At 43.7% G+C, this 15,561-nt stretch overlaps 1 protein-coding gene across 21 annotated transcripts in view; it reads left to right on the top strand.

Annotated features, from left to right (window-relative positions):
• LOC143286864 (uncharacterized) overlaps positions 1-15,561 on the top strand; it is a 66,005-nt gene that overhangs the window by 26,929 nt on the left and 23,515 nt on the right. For 6 of the 21 annotated variants that reach the window (XM_076594713.1, XM_076594717.1, XM_076594712.1 and 3 more), the window contains exons 4-7: positions 401-430; positions 4,927-4,959; positions 9,154-9,189; positions 14,206-14,223. The exons of 4 other annotated variants lie outside the window; for them this stretch is intronic. In XM_076594713.1, the coding sequence (XP_076450828.1) occupies positions 401-430; positions 4,927-4,959; positions 9,154-9,189; positions 14,206-14,223 (117 nt within the window). The remainder of the gene's footprint in view (positions 1-400; positions 431-4,926; positions 4,960-9,153; positions 9,190-14,205; positions 14,224-15,561) is intronic. 11 more of the 21 variants (XM_076594720.1, XM_076594719.1, XM_076594721.1 and 8 more) reach the window with 6 other exon arrangements.

Genomic DNA, 15,561 nt, shown 5'->3' with positions numbered 1-15,561 from the left:
TCTCTCTCTCCCTCCCTCCCTCCCCCCTCTCTCTCTATCTCCCTATCTCTCTCTCTCTTCCCTCTCCTCCTCCTCCAGCATTGTGTGTGTGTCTTTTTGTGTGTTCGTTCGTTGTTTTACTTAAGGTATGTTCACTATATATGACGTTAGATGATGATAATGATGTGTGTGTAAACCCTCCCCTTTATCTCTCTCTCCGTTTCTCTATCTGTCTATCTATCTATCTATCTGTCTCCCTCTCTCTCTCTCTCTCATTCTTTCTCACTCTCTGTCTATCTATCTATCTATCCATCTCGTTCTTGCTCTCTTTCTCTCTCTCTCTCTTTCTCGGTTCTTCCAACCTCACCTCCTCAATGTCCTTTTGCATTTTCCTCTCCTTCTCTCTTTCCACACTGTACAGGGAGCAACAGGAGGACTCCGCTCCAGCAGAGTAAGTGTGGTGTGATGGTAGTTCCCTGTGTGTGACAGGGACATGGAAACAGAGTCACTAGAAAGGAGAGTTATGAATTGTTCCTGTTTGTTTGGAAGGGAGAAGATAGCAAAGTGGCATGTGTGTGAACTGTAGCGTTTAGTTCCCTGTGTGTGACAGGGACATGGAAACAGAGTCACTAGAAAGGAGAGTTATGAATTGTTCCTGTTTGTTTGGAAGGGAGAAGATAGCAAAGTGGCATGTGTGTGAACTGTAGCGTGTAGTTCCCTGTGTGCGACAAGGATGTAGCAATAGAGAGTGACCCGCGAGATGACCTCGGCATAGCTCCTGGATTTGATGGGAACGTTGTAGAAAAGTGATCAGTTTGTGAGTGAACTGTCGTGTTCGCTGTCTAGGAGAGAGAGAGAGAGAGAAGAGAGAGAGAGAGATGTTAGCAAAACAAAAAGACCGGTTGACTAGAAGACATTGCGATGATCCCTGCTTTGTGTGTGTGTGTTTGTCTGCCTGTCTGTGTCTGTGTGTGGAATGTGCAGCGCATTTCCCTCATCCTGTCTGTTATACGGTTGCTGAGAAGAATCGATTTTCAACAGTTAGCGTGAACAGTGTAAGAAACACACATCGCTCTGCTTGTGAGTGTAGCATAGTCTCAGGTGTGTGAGTGGAATTTATTGCAGACACCTGTGTGTAAATGATTGTTATGATTTGTAATGTATGAAGTCTATGAGGTAACGTTGGGAGCGAAGGGGAATACCCTTGTGGGGGGTATACCCCTACCAAAAAGGACAAAACACCCATACAATGACAACAAAACACGGAGTGGACAAAACACCCATACAATGACAACAAAACACGGAGTGGACAAAACACCCATACAATGACAACAAAACACGGAGTGGACAAAACACCCATACAATGACAACAAAACAGGAGTGGACAAAACACCCATACAATGACAACAAAACAGGAGTGGACAAAACACCCATACAATGACAACAAAACACGGAGTGGACAAAACACCCATACAATGACAACAAAACACGGAGTGGACAAAACACCCATACAATGACAACAAAACAGGAGTGGACAAAACACCCATACAATGACAACAAAACACGGAGTGGACAAAACACCCATACAATGACAACAAAACACGGAGTGGACAAAACACCCATACAATGACAACAAAACACGGAGTTTTCTCTGGTGGTGTGGGAGCGAAGGGAAATCTCTCCTCGTGAGAACTACCTTCACCTGCTACATTGGCGACATGTTTGTCACCTGTTTGTATGATGTTTGACACTTCATACATAGTCTGACTAATATGCAGATGGTTGATGAAGGTTGTATATTGAATAATGAATTGGTAACACATTAAGTACTTGTTCTCAAAAACTTTTTTTTTACAAACAGGCACATATCACAAGACATTTCTAATTGTTATTACTGAACAAACTATGTGATTTTTTGTGATTTTTTTTTTTTTTTTTTCAGTATTCTGATTTTTAAATGATGGCCCTGGGATTTTACCACTTATAAAAGATTTCCTCCAATAAATATGTTTTACCGGCCCACGGATGTCAGCCGCGGAGCAAACACATATGTTTTGAATTTCAGACGTAACATTTAATTAACACACACACATCTCCTCTTACTCATTAATTCTTTGATTTTCATTTCCTGTTTTTTTCCACAGCTACCACTGACGAAAATGTCCCATATGGCTTCGGCCGGAGGACGTTAATCTACACACACACACACACACACACACACACACACACACACACACACACACACACACAGAGAGAGAGAGAGAGAGAGAGAGAGAGAGAGAGAGAGAGAGAGAGGTTCGTTTTGTGCCCTGTTTATCAGTATGGCTTGTAGCGCATAACGGCTGGAGTCAGGGGCGGAAAGGGAATGCAGCAAATCTTTACCTGTTGGTGAATGCACCATGTCAGTACGGGAAAGCTGTTCCCTGCTGACACGCTGAGTGAGGCTTGGCCCGATTCCAAAGTCTGTAACTAAACTGAACGCCGTTCAGTTCAGGTAAATTACCCTAGGTCAGCGAGATCAGGGCTAATTTCCTGATAGTTCCTGGGAATTTCTGGCATGCTGCAAGTGCAGTTCGGCGCCCATGCGAGATACATGTTCCGGAAATGGAACCGGCGCACGAAAGCGCAATTCCCTGGTTGTCAAGGGAAGTAGTCCAACTCCCTGGCTATCAAGGGAAGTAACGTAATTCCCAGGTTATCAAAGTATCGAAGTACACCGATTCTTGGTTATTAAGGGAAATAGAGTGATTCCCTGGCTGCTAAGGGAAATAACGTAATTCCCAGGATATCAGAGAAGTAGCACCATTCCCTGGTTATCAAGGGAAATGGCGTTATTCTCTGGTTATCAAGTGAAATGGCGTTATTCCCTGGTTATCAAATGAAATGGCATTATTCCCTGGTTATCAAGTGAAATGGCGTTATTCCCTGGTTATCAAGGGAAATGGCGTTATTCTCTGGTTATCAAGTGAAATGGCGTTATTCCCTGGTTATCAAATGAAATGGCATTATTCCCTGGTTATCAAGTGAAATGGCGTTATTCTCTGGTTATCAAGGGAAATGGCGTTATTCCTTGGTTATCAAGGGAAATGGCGTGTTTTCCTGGATATCAAATGAAATGACGTTATTCTCTGGTTATCAAGGGAAATGGCGTTATTCCCTGGTTATCAAATGAAATGGCGTTTTTTCCTGGTTATCAAATGAAATGACGTTATTCTCTGGTTATCAAAGGAAATGGCGTTATTCCCTGGTTATCAAGAGAAATGGCGTTATTCCCTGGTTATCAAGGGAAATGGCGTTTTTCCCTGGTTATCAAGGGAAATGGCGTTATTCCCTGGTTATCAATGGAAATGGCGTTATTCTTTGGTTATCAAGGGAAATGGCTTATTCCCTGGTTATCAAGGGAAATGGCGTTATTCTCTGGTTATCAGAGGAAATGGCGTTATTCCCAGGCTCTCGAAGGAAGTAACACCAGTTCCTGGTTATCAGTGAAAATGGCTTTATTCCCAGGTTATCAAAGGAAATAGCGTTGTTCTCTGGCTATCAAAGGATGTCACGCCACTTCCTGGTTACTGTGTCAGTTCCTGGGGAAAATAGACCTGGTTATCAAAGGAAGTAGCCTCACTTCCTGGTTATAAAGGAAGTCGTGTTATTCCCTGGTTATCAAAGGAAGGAGTGTTATTCATTGGTTATCGAAGGAAGAAGCATCATTCCTCAGTTATCAAGAGAAATAGCGCCATTCCTTGTTATCAAGAGAAATGACGTTTTTCCTTCTGGTTATCAAGAGGAATAGCGTTATTCTCTGGCTATATTGTTGAAACATAATTGTGTGTTGAGTGGCCATTTGTCCCTGCTGTGTAGAAGCGTATTAATTTTTGTTGACCCGTGCTTCCAGTGCTTTTTTATGTTGTCCAATTCAGGTTTTCCACCCCACCTTTTTTTCTTTTCTTTTCTTTGTTTGATTTTAGTTATTCGGTTTTCGGTTTTATGTTTGTTTATGACTTGATTTATTCATTCATTAAGTTATATATTTCTGTATTCGAGCAAAAGCTTTCATGAGACCCTTATTTTAAAAGCATGACAATTTAAATGATTAGTGTGTGCCAATCGGTGGGATTCTGTGGAATGATTAAATGATAATTGATCACAAACTAGTTTTTGCTGGTGTTCGTAAATGAGTGTGTGTCAATTCTTGGAACATCGTGGGCTGATGGAATAATGGCTTATGATTAGTTCAGAGGTAGTTATGCTAAAACATGCAGATGAGTGTAATTAAAATCTGTCGAACCTTTCTATCTGGAGTGTCAAGATTGCTATGAACATATTTTTAATTTGTCATTCGTTTGCAGTGTATGTGTATGTTGGGGGCCGGGGGGGCTGGGGAGGGAGTGTGTGTGTGTGTGTGTGTGTGTGTGTGTTGCCCAACCGTTGTGTCTGTTTTGTAAAACCATCAAACTTTTCAATGTACTTCAGATTGCATGCATTTTCCCGTTTGTTTGTTTGTTGTTTTAGTTGTTGTGTTCGTTCCGCTTTAGCTAATTAAATGATAATGTGTTGCAGTTGCTACTGTTCATTTCTTCAGTATTTGTGTCGCTGTAGTGTTCATTGACAATCAAAACGTGGGGTTGTTTTTTTTTTTTTTTGTTTGTTTATTTGTTTTTTGTTGTTGTTTTTAGATAGATAGATAGACAGACAGGCAGATGGATATGATATGATAAGGTATGATATTTTACTGACGTGAGTTCTTTACTTGCTCTGAGTACATGCCACTACCATCTTAAGTCGTCTTCAGACTGATAGTCAGAATAACGTGGCGGTTGTTTACATCACATCGTTATAACACATGTTGACAGTACACGTGTGTTTATTGACACATACATAACGGTATATGCATCATTTTGCTGTAACAATGGTTGTCTCACTAATGAGCGTTCATGACACACTACACAGGGAGCCACAACAGGAAGACACAGCGCCAGCAGAGTGAGTGTGGGTTTATTTCCCAGAGTGGGTGTGGTGTATTTCCTGAGTGGGTGTGGTGTATTTCCCAGAGTGGGTGTGGTGTATTTCCTGAGTGGGTGTGGTGTATTTCTCTGAGTGGGTGTGGTGTATTTCCTGAGTGGGTGTGGTGTATTTCCCAGAGTGGGTGTGGTGTATTTCTCTGAGTGGGTGTGGTGTATTTCCCTGAGTGGGTGTGGTGTATTTCCCTGAGTGGGTGTGGTGTATTTCCCAGTGAGGATCTGGTGTATTTCCCTGAGTGGGTGTTGTGTATTTCCCTGAGTGGGTGTGGTGTATTTCCCTGAGTGGGTGTGGAGTATTTCCCTGAGTGGATGTGGTGTATTTCCCTGAGTGGGTGTGGAGTATTTCCCAGAGTGGATGTGGTGTATTTCCCTGAGTGGGTGTGGTGTATTTCCCTGAGTGGGTGTGGTGTATTTCCCTGAGTGGGTGTTGTGTATTTCCCAGAGTGGATGTGGTGTATTTCCCTGAGTGGATGTGGTGTATTTCCCTGAGTGGGTGTGGTGTATTTCCCTGAGTGGGTGTGGTGTATTTCCCAGAGTGGATGTGGTGTATTTCCCTGAGTGGGTGTGGTGTATTTCCCTGAGTGGATGTGGTGTATTTCCCTGAGTGGGTGTGGTGTATTTCCCTGAGTGGGTGTGGTGTATTTCCCTGAGTGGGTGTGGTGTATTTCCCAGAATGGATGTGGTGTATTTCCCTGAGTGGGTGTGGTGTATTTCCCTGAGTGGGTGTGGTGTATTTCCCTGAGTGGGGTGTGGTGTATTTCCCTGAGTGGGTGTGGTGTATTTCCCTGAGTGGGGTGGGATGTATTTCCCTGAGTGGGGTGGGATGTATTTCCCTGAGTGGGGTGGGGTGTATTTCCCTGAGTGGGGTGGGGTGTATTTCCCTGAGTGGGGTGGGATGTATTTCCCTGAGTGGGGTGGGGTGTATTTCCCTGAGTGGGGTGGGGTGTATTTCCCTGAGTGGGGTGGGATGTATTTCCCTGAGTTGGGTGGGATGTATTTCCCTGAGTGGGGTGGGGTGTATTTCCCTGAGTGGGGTGGGATGTATTTCCCAGAGTGGGGTAGGGTGTATTTCCCAGAGTGGGGTGGGGTGTATTTCCCTGAGTGGATGTGGTGTTTTTACCTGAGTGGGGTGGGGTGTATTTCCCAGAGTGGGGTAGGGTGTATTTCCCAGAGTGGGGTGGGGTGTATTTCCCTGAGTGGATGTGGTGTTTTTACCTGAGTGGGGTGGAGTGTATTTCCCAGAGTGGGGTAGGGTGTATTTCCCAGAGTGGGGTGGGGTGTATTTTAACCACTCGTCTGTTGCGTTTGTTACTTATTTCCTTGGATGGGATGTGGTGTATTCCCTGAGTAGGTGTAATGTATTTCACTAAGTCGGATTTGACGCATTTTTATGTCTCTGGGATGAGAGATTATGTAGGTCCTTGTGATAAACGTAAGTTGCATGGATAGTTCACAGAGAGCAAGGAGGTACCTATTTCGGAAAAAGAACAAAATTTCCCTTAAGTGGCAGAAAATAATAATGATTCTTTTTCTGCAAGTGGGTGTCAGCCTGTTTCCGGGGATTTGTGTAGTTCATTGCCGACCAGAAGGAAGTATGCTTAGTCGACAAGTGTGATGTAGCCCTAAACATCTGTAACTTGCGCTCTTTTAGCGGGTTCAGCGAAAATCACACGTGGAAAAACTCTATATGGGTCTGTTCTCCTGCACTCCGATGAAGCCTTGTACCCTGCCCCAAAGTGGAGTGTAGCATGGTTTATGTTGCACGGCTGATGAGTGGTAAGTAAAGGAATGTCGCACAGTTCCCAAGTCTTGCGTTACGTCATAGCGACGTCATTTTCTGTCTTGTAGCTTGGAAGACGTCATGACAGTGGGGTGTGTAGCTACTGTTGTGTTCTTGTCATCTCCTTTAGGGGTTGTTTTGTGTGTTTTTAAGCTCGCTTTGCCGAGTAATTCCCCAGAACAATGTTTTCATAATTCAAGTTTAACGAAGGAGAAGAAAAAGAAGCTTTAAATCCACATTCCATTGTTGCCACTGTGTGTGTGTGTGTGTGTGTGTGTGTGTGTTGTTCTTGTTGTTGTCTTCTTCTTTCCGTGAAGAATTCGTCGTTACTTTTGAAAAGTGGTGTAAATACAACTGGTATGTTAATGCGCTTCTTGTATTATTTTGTTGATTTGCATGAGAAAATAATCTTATACAGGAACAAGTTAGTTGTGTTCAAAGCTGATGAAGATAATGCTGAATGTCAATTTCTTGCAGTTGTGAATAATGCTGCTATGTTTATTTTTCTCGTGTTCCTGGTGTTTTTGTAATGTTTTGCTGTGGGTCTTTCCTGTTTTTGTTGTTGTTGTTCTTCTGGTTATTTTTGTTGTTTTGCAAAAAGTTTTCTTTTACGAATCATAACTTTTAAAGACGGTGATGTTGTTGTTTTTTCTGAAAGAGAGCGTGTCACCCAGTTACTGTTGACAACCAATAGGTGTGTAGTGATATAAGGGAAGAACATGCTGACTGGAATCAGACTGTTATTTCATTGATATTTCTGTCTGTCTGTCTGTCTTTTTGGCTCTCTCTCTCTCTCTCTCTCTCTCTCTTTCTCTCTCTCTCTCTGTCTCTCTCTCTCTCTCTCTCTCTCTCTCTCTCTCTCTCTCTTAAAAGAGTAAGACACACAATCTTCGTTTGTTCGTCTTCTTTTCCATATGGTGATGAGAGTGTACTTTCATTTGTTCCAAACTTGCTATTGAACAAAAGCGCATTGTCAGAAAATTTTCATCTCCTGTGAATAGACACATGAGATATTTGAAGCTTTATGCTGTGTTGACCAAAAAAAAATGTAAATCTTCGCTCTTGAACCTTGTCCATTGAGAACGTAATTGTTAACACCTATCACGAAAACCCCATAAAATCCAGTTAAAGCTCACACTATTCTGTGGAGGTAGAATCTGTCTTTGAGAAGCTTCATCAGTAGAAAGGTCTCCCGGCATCACACCTACCAAGAACCAAGCACCAGGAACAGGAGACAGAGGTTCCTCAAGAGTAACGCGGAATCTGGCATTTCCCAGCAATTGGTCGTGTCACAGGGAGGGCCATGAGGGGCAGTTTCATCGCTCGATACCAGCAATTGATTTAGATTTGACATGAACTGAGCTAGACGTGTGTGAATGTTGTTGTTTTTTTGTTTTTTTTTTTGGTTGGTTGATTTTGTTTTTGTTTTGGTTATTTACCTTTGAACATTTTGTTGAGTTTTCATCAACTGGTTTTAGAAAGTGACGGTGACCAGTGCTGGTATGGCCCATATCAGGTCGGCTGGGCTGGTCAGCAACAGGCTATCATTTGATTCGCTGCCGTCACGTACTTGTGTTGTTTTCATTTGTTTGTTTTAATAAGAACAATGGCACGGCAGGTATTTGTGACATCTCGGAAGGTGACTGTTTACGCCCTGACCCCCGTTTTCTTACATGATGTCATCCCATGACCTTTGTGTCCGTGCTGATGTTCAACAGTAACACTGGAAGCCCATGACGTAAAGGCGTGGCAAAGGTCACACAGAAGGGGGGTGTTATAACGGGCTGTGGTTATCTGGAAAGAATGTATCATGGTCACTGTGCCAAGCTGATTCCTTCTGGTGTTTGTCGTTCTTGATAAAGCCCTTGCCTGAGCTGAAGTAGCATGTTGGTTTCCAGCAGTTGTGTAACGTTGTCCAGTGACCACCTTCCTTCCTAAAGGTCATTCAAAAGGTCTTCGTTATCACAATGCTCATATTGTCAGCGTGAAGCCTTTCATAACTAGTTTTCTGATGCCATTAGAACATTGCAGTTTATCAGACAAAAAGTGAGACATGAACAGAGAAATAAGTGAAAGAAATGTAGAAGTGAAACGGAAGGTTAAATGTGGTAAAAAGAACAACGTTATAGAGACATTTGCAATCTCCTTCACCTTAGCCATGCCCTGTTGCTCAACACGACAGTGTACTTTCACATCGCATGTATATGGCCTCCTTTAACAGAGGATGGTGTTTGTCACACTAACTAACACACTGACACACTGTATTGTCTGTCATACTGACCAACATACTGTTATACTGTGTGGTCTGTTTTACTGCCCAACGCACTGTATTGTCTGTTACACTAACCAACATCACTGATGCACTGTATTACACAGAGAGCGACCACAAGAGCAAGAGTCCTCCGCTGCAGAGTAAGTGGGTGTGGTTGTGTTCCCTGTCTGTGAGTTGGGTGTAGAATAGCTCCTCGTGTGTGGAAAGAACAATAGAGAATTGTCATGTGTCTGGTGTGTGGAAAACATATAGGATAGTTCCTTGCTGTGTGGGAAGATTTGTAAAATAGTCTGGTTTGTGGGAAAGATTTACAGAATAATCCATGGTTTGTGAAAAGAAAATGGAATATATGGAAAGTATATAAAATAATCCCTGATTTGCAGGAAGAATTATAGAATAACCCATGGGCTGTAGGAAGAACAGGATATCCCCTGGCGTGTAGAAAGTACAGAATAACCCCTGTTTGATTTAGAACATGGTTTGTGGGAAGAATTTCAGAATAAAAGCAGGTTGATGGGAAGAATAATAAAATAATCCCTGTTTTGTGGAAAGAACGTAGAATAGTTCCTGGTTTGCGGAAAGAACATAGAATAGTTCCTGATTTGAGGGAAGAACATAGAATTTTTCCTGGTTTGAGGGAAGAACATAGAATTTTTCCTGATTTGAGGGAGGAACATAGAATTTTTCCTGGTTTGAGGGAAGAACATAGAATGATCCCTACGTGTGGCTTGATTATGAAGTGCAATGAATACTTTTTATGTACTTTTCAGTGGTATTGATTTTTCTGATCTAAAGTAATGCAGTCCCGCGAGAGAGGAGTCCAAATAGGTCATGATTACTGACATCCTGACCTGTGAGCTCAGTCTTATCCCAGTGAGGTGACAGCCCTTCACTGACATCCTGACCTGTAAGGGTTTTTTTTCTGATCTCAGTGAGGTGACAGCCCTTCACTGACATCCTGACCTGTAAGTTCTGTCTGATCTCAGTGAGGTGACAGCCCTTCACTGACATCCTGACCTGTAAGTTCTGTCTGATCTCAATGAGGTGACAGCCCTTCACTGACATCCTGACCTGTAAGTTCTGTCTGATCTCAGTGAGGTGACAGCCCTTCACTGACATCCTGACCTGTAAGTTCTGTCTGATCTCAACGAGGTGACAACCCTTCACTGACATCCTGACCTTTAAGTTCTGTCTGATCTCAGTGAGGTGACAGCTCTTCGCTGACATCCTGACCTGTAAGCTCAGTCTTATCCCAGTGAGGTCACAGTCCTTCACTGACATCCTGACCTGTAAGTTCAGTCTTATCCCAGTGAGGTCACAGCCCTTCACTGACACCCTGACCTGTAAGCTCTGTCTTATCCCAGTGAAATGACAGCTCTTCACTGACATCCTGACTTGTAAGCTCTGTCTTATGCCAGTGACAGCCCTTCACTGACACCCTGACCTGTAAGCTGTCTTATGCCAGTGACAGCCCTTCACTGACACCCTGACCTGTAAGTTCTGTCTTATCCCAGTGAAATGACAGCTCTTCACTGACATCCTGACTTCTAAGCTCTGTCTTATGCCAGTGACAGCCCTTCACTGACATCCTGACTTGTAAGCTCTGTCTTATGCCAGTGACAGCCCTTCACTGACACCCTGACCTGTAAGTTCTGTCTTATCCCAGTGAAATGACAGCTCTTCACTGACATCCTGACTTCTAAGCTCTGTCTTATGCCAGTGACAGCCCTTCACTGACATCCTGACTTGTAAGGTCTATCTTATGCCAGTGACAGCCCTTCACTGACATCCTGACCTGTAAGGTCTGTCTTATGCCAGTGACAGCCCTTCACTGACATCCTGACTTGTAAGCTCTGTCTTATTCTAGTGACAGCCCTTCACTGACACCCTGACCTGTAAGCTCAGTCTTATCTCAGTGAGATGACAGCCCTTCATGGACAGCCATACCCATTAGCAACTGTTGAGGGTTCACTGCTCCCAGGTTGTGTAAGCACGATGCTGCATATTCCCCGTCTGTCGTAAGTTGAAGTAGCATAGGTCCCAATTCATTTGTGTGATACACCTTTTCGACAAAATTCCCAAACAGTAGCTGAGAAAAACGTTTCCAGTGAGTGAGAGGGGTATAGCGTGCTGCTCTTAAAGATGGGTACGTTGCAGTTCCTCGTCCGGTTACGGGATTAACTCGAACTCGCCAAGTGAGTAAGACCTTTCCACGTTTCTTGCCCGTAAGTTTAGAATATTGAGTATTCCTTGTAGCGATCTCTATGTTTAAGGACATGACAGAGTTCTCTGCGTAAAAGTAACTGAGATCGTTTAAGTTCTAATCTGGCACCACAGATACTGTTTCTGTTGTGACAACCTGCCTACTAGCCTGTTATCATACGCTTTTGTCGTGTGCCTCGCAGCGGGAGGTTGCGCCATTGTGTGTCGGGACGTTAGTGAAGTACAGCTGCCTGGGTGAGGGAGAGGAGTAGGGGGGTGGGGGTGGGGTCGGAATATGTCATGGTGTTCGACCATCGATGCTAGATCGGTAGGCCATGGGGTGTGCAGTTCATTCTCTGTTGAAAAATTGGGAGTTTTTGTTGGCGAGTAGTTGTTTTCATTTAGCAACGGCGTTCATTGTACACTCATCAAGTCGAGACCTGAACCGAAACCTCGTAACACCAAGAAATTGAAATCATAAAAAATAAATTCATTAATTTAGAAGAAGAAGAAAGGCATGGGCTGTGATTGAGGGGCTGGGGGGCGGGAGGTTTGAAGTTACAAACAAGTGCATTAGCTTTTGTTCTAAGTATGACAAAGGCCCACGATTTCAAGCCCGTGCTGCTACAGAGGCACAGAGAAACAGACTCACAACCCCCGACCCGTACCCAGCGACTTTATCTCTTTATCTGTGACTGATGCAGTCCCAGTGCCGACAGGATGAGTGTACGCAGTACGCTGTTACTTTAGTCGCCATCACTGTTGGTTGCCTCTTGCACTTTTTCGACACTGAAACCTTTCTTTTTCCTTTCTTTCTTTCATTTCTTTTATCCTGTGATCATATCTGCACTGAAATTATGCATGTATTTATTTATTCATTTAATCATTCAATTATTTATTTATTTGTTGTTGTTGTTTGTGTATTTATCAGCCATGATATCAAATGTTTGAAACTGCGTGTGTGTCTGCAGTGCACAGTGGTTTAGTAATTTTTTGTTTGTTTGGGATTGTTTTTTGTTGTTTTTTGTTTTTGTTTTTTTTGGGGGGGGAGGGATTTTGTGGGGGGTTTTATTAATCGAGTTTGATTTATCTCAAAATAAATGGTCCACTGATACGTTTTGTGCCTGTGTCGCCCAGTGCAATGAGACGGTGTTGGACAATGTGTTGATGGAGATGAACAACACACAGAGGTGTCATTTTAAGTTGAAACCTGACTTTGTTTGTTTTCTGTCAGCGTGTTTGTACAGTACAAAATTTCAGATTTATGTCTGTTATTCTCTCTCTCTCTCTCTCTCTCTCTCTCTCTCTCTCTCTCGTAGAGCGGAAGGGTATCATGCCACGCTGAGCTGGAGTCGGGTTTGTATTGTCTGTAAACATCTTCCTTTGTATTGTCTGACATCTTCCTTTGTATTGTCTGACATCTTCCTTTGTATTGTCTGTAATCTTCCTTTGTATTGTCTGCAAACAGCTTCCTTTTATAACATACCTGTTGTCTAAGACATGTCCATGGAAAAGCATTCCCGGTGATTGTGGATCAGTGTTGTTAGTATGGCAGCGCTGTCGTCTTGAGTTATGTTTAACGGGCGCAATAGCCTAGTGATTAAAGGGTTGAACTTTCAATCTGAGGGTCCCGGGTTCGAATCTCGGTAGCGGCGCCTGGTGGTTAAAGGGTGGAGATTTTTCCGATCTCCTAGATCAACATATGTGCAGGTCTGTGTGCAGACCTGCTAGTGCCTGAACCCCCTTCGTATGTATACGAAAGCAGAAAATCAAACACGTAAAAGCCCACCCGTGTACATACGAGTGAACGTGGGAGTTACATCTCACGAACGAAGAAGAAGTATGTTTCTCTGGAGCGTGTAGCCTGTGTCTGTTGTCTGTGCAATGTCGCACTGTTGTGATGTTTGTGTGCCGTGTGTACCCCCATATTCCTGTCTGACGTTGCTGATGCTGGGAAATTTTCTCTGTGATGTACTTCTTATGTGTGACATTCCTGTTGTCTATGCTTCCCTGTTGGAAACAAAACTGTCGCAACGGCGTGTCCTTATTGTCTGTGAATGCGAATGTTCGGGTGGGGGTGAGGTGGGGAAGGGGTCTGTGGGTCTGTGTGTGCGTCTGTGTGTATGTGCTTAAATCCTTCTTGACGTGCATATTGTGCAGTATATACACTGTGTATACTTCCATATTGGCGTTTGAAAATTCTTATCAGTTGCGATTTATTTGTGATATATCTTCTTTTGTGGTATACGAGCATGTATCGTTTGGCTGTAATACTTGCGTAATGCTTAGTGGAAAATGTCATGGTATACATGTAATGTATAATTTCGATTCTTTTTTTTTTCTTTCATGGCTTGATTTACACTCGCAGTTTTGCTGTCGTAACCTCAGTGTTGACGCCTTAAAATCAGTGGTTTCGTTTACTGATTGTTGCCATAGTCTCTAACACCGCTCCAGTTTTGTTTGCCTGCAGTATTTCAATTTACCATTTGGAGAAAAAAAAAAAGTATTTGTTATTAAATGCTTGGATTTATAAATTTATAGTTTGATTTCTGCTAATATACCAGATTTGCTGGTTCAATAATCTCTATGATTTGATGCATGATTCTCGACAACACTTGAGAGAGAAAAACATTGTTGTTAGATCAATACGTCATCATGAAATGACTGTGTTGAATTATCTTTGAATCAGTAGCGTGCTTGAGTGTAGCTCCTCTGACGGGTTTCTGTGGTTGGGAAGAGAAACCCGGTAAAAGCATGCTTACAGTTGAAGAGCCATCAATAAATGAATTAATGGTAATTTGTTATCAAAAAGAAATATGAACTGGATGTTGTGGTTGTAACGTAGACAATGTATCAGTACAAACCTCTGTGTTATATAACATTCATAGTATGTGTCTCAATGTATACATGCCACCACCCGTTTACTAATCCTCCATGTGTACGCCATTACGCAGGTTTGCCCAAGAAAGGCAGTAAGTTTCCTCACCCCTTTTCGATGCCTGCCTGCCTGCCTGCCTGATGTCTGCCTGCCTGACCCAGAGCACACTGCATTGTGCCTGGACTTAATTTAGGACACCACACACCGGACATGCAGTGGCCCCTTTCTCCCAGTGTCACTTTTTCTGAGTCTTTTTCCCCGTAGCCACTTTTAGGCTGTCGTTTCTGAAAACCGCCACGAATGAAGGGGATACTGGATTCTGTTTCCAGTCCTGCAGTGTGGCTTCTTTCAGAACATTTTGATCGATACATTGTGTCTGGTCGATATAGCTGTGACTAGAATCAACTGATTAAACTAACAAGCGACACAGATAGAGTGGAGGCCACACACCCGCTTTGAAGACACAGAGAGGGTGGAGGCCACACACGCGCTTTGAAGACACAGAGAGGGTGGAGGCCACACACGCGCTTTGAAGACACAGAGAGGGTGGAGGCCACACACCCGATTTGAAGACACAGAGAGGGTGGAGGCCACACACCCGCTTTGAAGACACAGAGAGGGTGGAGGCCACACACCCGATTTGAAGACACAGAGAGTAGAGGCCACTCACCCGCTTTGAAGACACAGAGAGAGAGAGAGAGTAGAAGCCACAAGCCTGCTTTGAAGACACAGAGAGATAGTAGAGGCCACACACCCGCTTTGAAGACACAGAGAGGGTGGAGGCCACACACACCCGCTTTGAAGACACAGAGAGGGTGGAGGCCACACACCCGCTTTGAAGACACAGAGAAAGAGTAGAGGCCACTCACCCGCTTTGAAGACACAGAGAGAGAGAGAGAGCAGAAGCCACACGCCTGCTTTGAAGACACAGAGAGATAGTAGAGGCCACTCACCCGCTTTGAAGACACACACAGAGAGAGTAGAAGCCACACACCCGCTTTGAAGACACAGAGAGATAGTAGAGGCCCCACACCCCCTTTGAAGACACAGAGAGATAGTAGAGGCCCCACACCCCCTTTGAAGACAGAGAGAGAGAGAGTAGAGGCCACTCACCCGCTATGAAAACAGAGAGAGGGTTAATGGTTCCGGTGTGTGGTGTCCAATATTGATGGAGAACAGGGTGTGAGTGTTTCTCGGTGAATGCAGAGTAGAATAGAATACTTACACGTCATGAAACATCAAGGTTTATAAGACACACGACGATACAAGTCTGATATATGAAACAGTTCGTTGTGCATAGCCGTGCTGTGTGTCACTGCTCGCTGCACCATTCAGACGTCTGTAGCTGCTCACCGTGTGATGATGGACATTGATCAGCCTCCTGCCAAGTGTCCTAACTGTCTGTCACACTGAGCCAGGTTTGGTTCTGTCC

The sequence above is a fragment of the Babylonia areolata genome, chromosome 10 (assembly GCF_041734735.1).
Source record: "Babylonia areolata isolate BAREFJ2019XMU chromosome 10, ASM4173473v1, whole genome shotgun sequence".
Classification (NCBI taxonomy): domain Eukaryota; kingdom Metazoa; phylum Mollusca; class Gastropoda; order Neogastropoda; family Buccinidae; genus Babylonia; species Babylonia areolata.
Note: the sequence above shows the minus strand (reverse complement) of the source record. Positions and strands in the feature narration are given on the sequence as shown.